The following is a 4,206-nucleotide window of genomic DNA, read 5'->3' as shown; positions in this document are numbered from 1 at the left end:
CACAGGCGCTGCCCCGCCTGCCAGTGCCTGGGCACCTGCACCCCAAACAGTGGGCTATAAGATTTCCTCCCAGGCACTTCATCTAGTCTATATAATTTTTTATGATCTAAATGCCAGTACTACAGGAAAGTTGTTCTTCATTTATTCAGATGAGTGCCATGAGGCTTAATGCAATTTTTGGGCTCTTTTTATATGCAAGCTTACATCAGGTTTAGCAAAAGAGTATACAAACATACTTTTTGTGAAAATAAGTGGTACTTTTGAATTGAAGAGGCCTTTGTCTCTATCAGATTTCACTTGCTGACCAGAATTCTTCCAGCCAAGACTCTAGTGAAAATTTTTCCCAAAAATTGAATTGTAGAGCTTGGAGGGTGAAGTAGGACAGGCAGCTCTGCAGGAGAGGCCCAGGGAAACGGAGGCAGAAACGTTAGGAAGACCATGTTCGTAAAGCTCCTGGGTTCTCTAATTAGATGTCGAGCTAATGTATGGTAACAGAAGTACTGAGCAGAGTTCAGACTGTGTGTTTCTTTCCAGGTGTCCATGGTGGATGCTATTCCAGGACTCATAAATGCAATTAAAATGATTCAGAGTATCTCTCAGTATTACAACACATCTGAAAAGATATCCTCGCTATTTGTGAAGGTCGGTGCTACAGCGTGAAAGGAAATTTTCGCAGATTTTTTTGTGTATTGCTTGAGTGAGACACAGAAAACACAAAGGGACCACGCAATTGAAGAGGCAGCATTTTGGTCAATTTAATGCTGCTTTTTGAAAGTATAGAGTATTGGAAAGAGTGATAAAACTACTTCAAAATTATAACTTATTTTACTGTCTGTAATTTAGAGTTTTAAGAATTTTTTCAGACTTATTGAAGATCAGGGCTAATCTCAACCCTGACGTGCATAGATTGAGGAACTTTTTGTTACAATGAGTTTTGTCTGTGGTGAACTGTTTTTTGTAGAACCAGTTACGTTAAGTTTATATAGCCCTTAAACCTCCTTATGATTGCATAAAGAAGGAAATGGAGTTGGAAGGACAACCTATTCTTTAATGATCAAAGTCTCATGGGCCCTTGATTTTACCTTTGCTTTCAGAAGTGCCACTGTCTTATGACTTTGTGGTCCTCAATGTCATTTCAAGGTTGGTACAAGGTGTTTCGATTTAGGATGAGCGTAGTTAATCAACACCATTTTGGTGCTGTAATGGTCTGGAGGCTGGATATTGCCAGGAGGATAGTCTGTCTGTGGCTGGTATTTGGTATTGATATTTTGCGGGCTTTAGGCCAGTGAAGTCAGAGGTATGAGATGAGACTGAAAGAAGGGCAAGATCTACTTTGTCTTGAAATGTTTTTTTCACAAGGTTAAAACTGCTTTTAGGTGACCAATCAGATGATCACAGCATGTAAATCTTACATTACAAACAACAATACGGCCACCATCTGGAATCAACCTCAGGAGAGAGTTATAGAAAAGCTACAAGCAGCCATTAGACTTAAACAGGTAGGTGGGAAGAGCATGTGGAAAACAGAATATAAGGTGAGATTTAGGAGGGCATGATTAGGAAAACTTTAATTTATGTGAGGAAGCAATGTTATAATGAAGGAAAATGAAGCAACTGAAAAATACCCTTTGGAACTGGAGTGTTTATATTAGAGCTAACGGATATTTAATCCAGTGTCTGTTGATCTTGCGGAAACAGGATTCCGATGCTCAGCTTAACTTAACTACGCTTCTTATAGGAGAATTACTTGGATTTTCATGCCTGAGTTTCTCTAGAAAGTTTCTTCTCACGTGATGAGGAGGGATGTGTGATAGAAATGAAAATAGAGGAAGTTACTGGGCAGAATATGTTCCAAAGGTATGTGGACAAACTATACCTTTAGAAAGGGCAATTTAGTGAACTGAGAAGAATTCAGCTGTTTGGATTGCGTAGACTTGTTGGGAAGAGAGCCTTTATTTTTTTGTATACATTTCCATGACCATTTTGGGAATTCTTTTTTTTTTTTTTTCTTTTCTTCCTTTAGAACATAGGATCATAGGATAATTCAACTTGGAAGGGTCCTCAGCAGGTATCTAGTTCAACCCTGTGCTCAAAGCAAAAACAGGGGCAGCTATGAGATTGAACTTGGTTGCCCAGCCCTTTATCCAGTCCTGTCTTGAAGTTCTCCAAGGATGGAGAGACTGCACAGCCTTTCTGGGCAGCTTCTTTCACTGCTTGACTGTCCTTAGGGTGAAAGATTTTCTCCTTGCATCCAGTCAGAACATCTTCTGTTTCAATTTATGCCCATTGCCTCTTGGCCTCTGTCCATGTGTTACTGTGAAGAGCCTAGCTCTGTCTTCTTGATAACCTCCCTGTAGATATCAGAAGGTTCATACTAGGTTTTCTCCGTTACTACTTTGATTTCTTAATAATATGTGCTTGGAAGACTAGAACTTCATCCTGACACCTTCTGAAGCAACAAATCTTGCATAGTTCTAGCACAAATTAGTGTAAATTTATGACGTCTTACCATCAGCGACGAGCAGTAAATTTTTGTGTTTCTATAAAGATATAGCAAATTATTCAGTTGCTGCATTAAAATATGTTGACGGATTAGGTTTTTATTTGAGTCTTATTAATTCCAAAAGCTTTCAGAAAATCAATATATTGAAACTTAAAATTTAAATCACTAACAGCTTAGGAAACTCTGGGCCCTTTGTATTAATATCTCCAAGTGGGGTTATTCATACATATATGTGCTAAAAAATAATGAACATTGTATTTTAAAGAGAACTACTCTTGAAAGAAACCATTTCAGGCAAATCTGTTGACTGTGTAATCTGACTTTGGGAAGAATTTAATTTTAACATGTTTGGAGTAAGGTTTATGCCCAGTTAAGAAAGCAGAATGAAAACTGGAAGCTGCTATGGAGCAGCATTCGAACTTCAGAAGGGTTTTTGTTCTGGAAAGTGATTTTGGAAAATTTGAAACATTATTACTCAATAAAACTGCTCAGCACACAACCATTATTTTCAGTTTCTGAGAACTGAAATCTGGGTTGTCATCTTAGGTTTTCAGTAAACACATTCAGTAAACACATCAAGCCCTGGTAAAAAATGGAAGGAACAGAATTTCACGCTACTAAGGATGGAATGTACAAATACATATATGTGCAGTTCATTCATTTGATGAAATGTATGATCCTGTAATGGTATCGTTGGGTTAGTTTTCAGAGACAAATTCTGTTACTGTCTTTGTAGTGTTCATGGTTGTTTATTGATGAAACTTCTACTTGCTATCAAGTTAGGATAATATCTGTGCATAAATTTTGTTCTAGCTGATGACATTGCCTTTTATTATATGCTTGCCATTCTTCTTTTAAATTTCTGTTTGTTTTTAGGAGTATCAAAATAGCTTTCACAAGATAAAAGAGAAATTGGAACAAAATCCAGATGAAAGACAGTTTGATTTTAGTGAGATGTATATCTTTGGAAAATTTGAAACCTTTCATCGACGTCTAGTAAAGATAATAGATGTTTTCAATACTATGAAAACCTACTCAGTTCTACAGGAGTCTAAGATAGAGGGATTGGAAGGAATGATCACAAAATATGAGGTACGCAGGAAATTTTGGATATCCTGTCAGTCTGACTTGAACTTTAAACAATAAATAATTATGAAAATTAGAAAAGTGTTTATCAAGAGACAAGTTAACTCTGTAAGTTGTGCTCAAATTACTGGGTAATAGTTAATGATGTAAATATGTGATTGCTGGGGAAGTGAGCAGTAAAGATGAAAAGGGGCAGGTGGACACGTGAAAGAGGTATGTTAAAATCAAAGCTGATTGAAAAAAGCAACAAAATGGGGGGACTTTGTAACAGGAGTAATTTGAGCCATGGTTTTGTGTTATGATCAAGAGAAAAAGTGAGAAGTGCAACATTTCTGTCTTTACAAATGTTTTGCTAGCTATGAAAGTATACTGCGACCAAAATTGCAGGCTGTCTTCATCTCTTGCCCATTATTCTAGGGGTACCTGATCAGTGACCGCCACTGAGGCTGGTTCTGTTGCTCTGGTGGTCAATGCTGCAGTCAGATTTTCCTTGAAGCTCGGGGTGAAACAAGCCCCAGTTCCATTTCTGTGCTGCATAAATGCCAACAAATATAACTTTAATTTCTTGAAATAAGTCATTATCGATAGCCCAGCTCAAGTGCATATACACCAATGCA

At 37.5% G+C, this 4,206-nt stretch overlaps 1 protein-coding gene across 1 annotated transcript in view; it reads left to right on the top strand.

Annotated features, from left to right (window-relative positions):
- DNAH5 (dynein axonemal heavy chain 5) overlaps positions 1-4,206 on the top strand; it is a 142,300-nt gene that overhangs the window by 22,072 nt on the left and 116,022 nt on the right. Inside the window, 3 exon segments of the mRNA XM_009287950.1 lie at positions 535-642; positions 1,377-1,499; positions 3,380-3,595. Of these exon segments, the coding sequence (XP_009286225.1) occupies positions 535-642; positions 1,377-1,499; positions 3,380-3,595 (447 nt within the window).

This window comes from Aptenodytes forsteri, unplaced genomic scaffold, assembly GCF_000699145.1.
Source record: "Aptenodytes forsteri isolate BGI_AS27 unplaced genomic scaffold, ASM69914v1 Scaffold27, whole genome shotgun sequence".
NCBI classification, from domain to species: Eukaryota; Metazoa; Chordata; class Aves; order Sphenisciformes; family Spheniscidae; genus Aptenodytes; species Aptenodytes forsteri.
The sequence above is the reverse complement of the archived record's forward strand: the minus strand, read 5'-3'. Positions and strand labels throughout refer to the sequence as shown.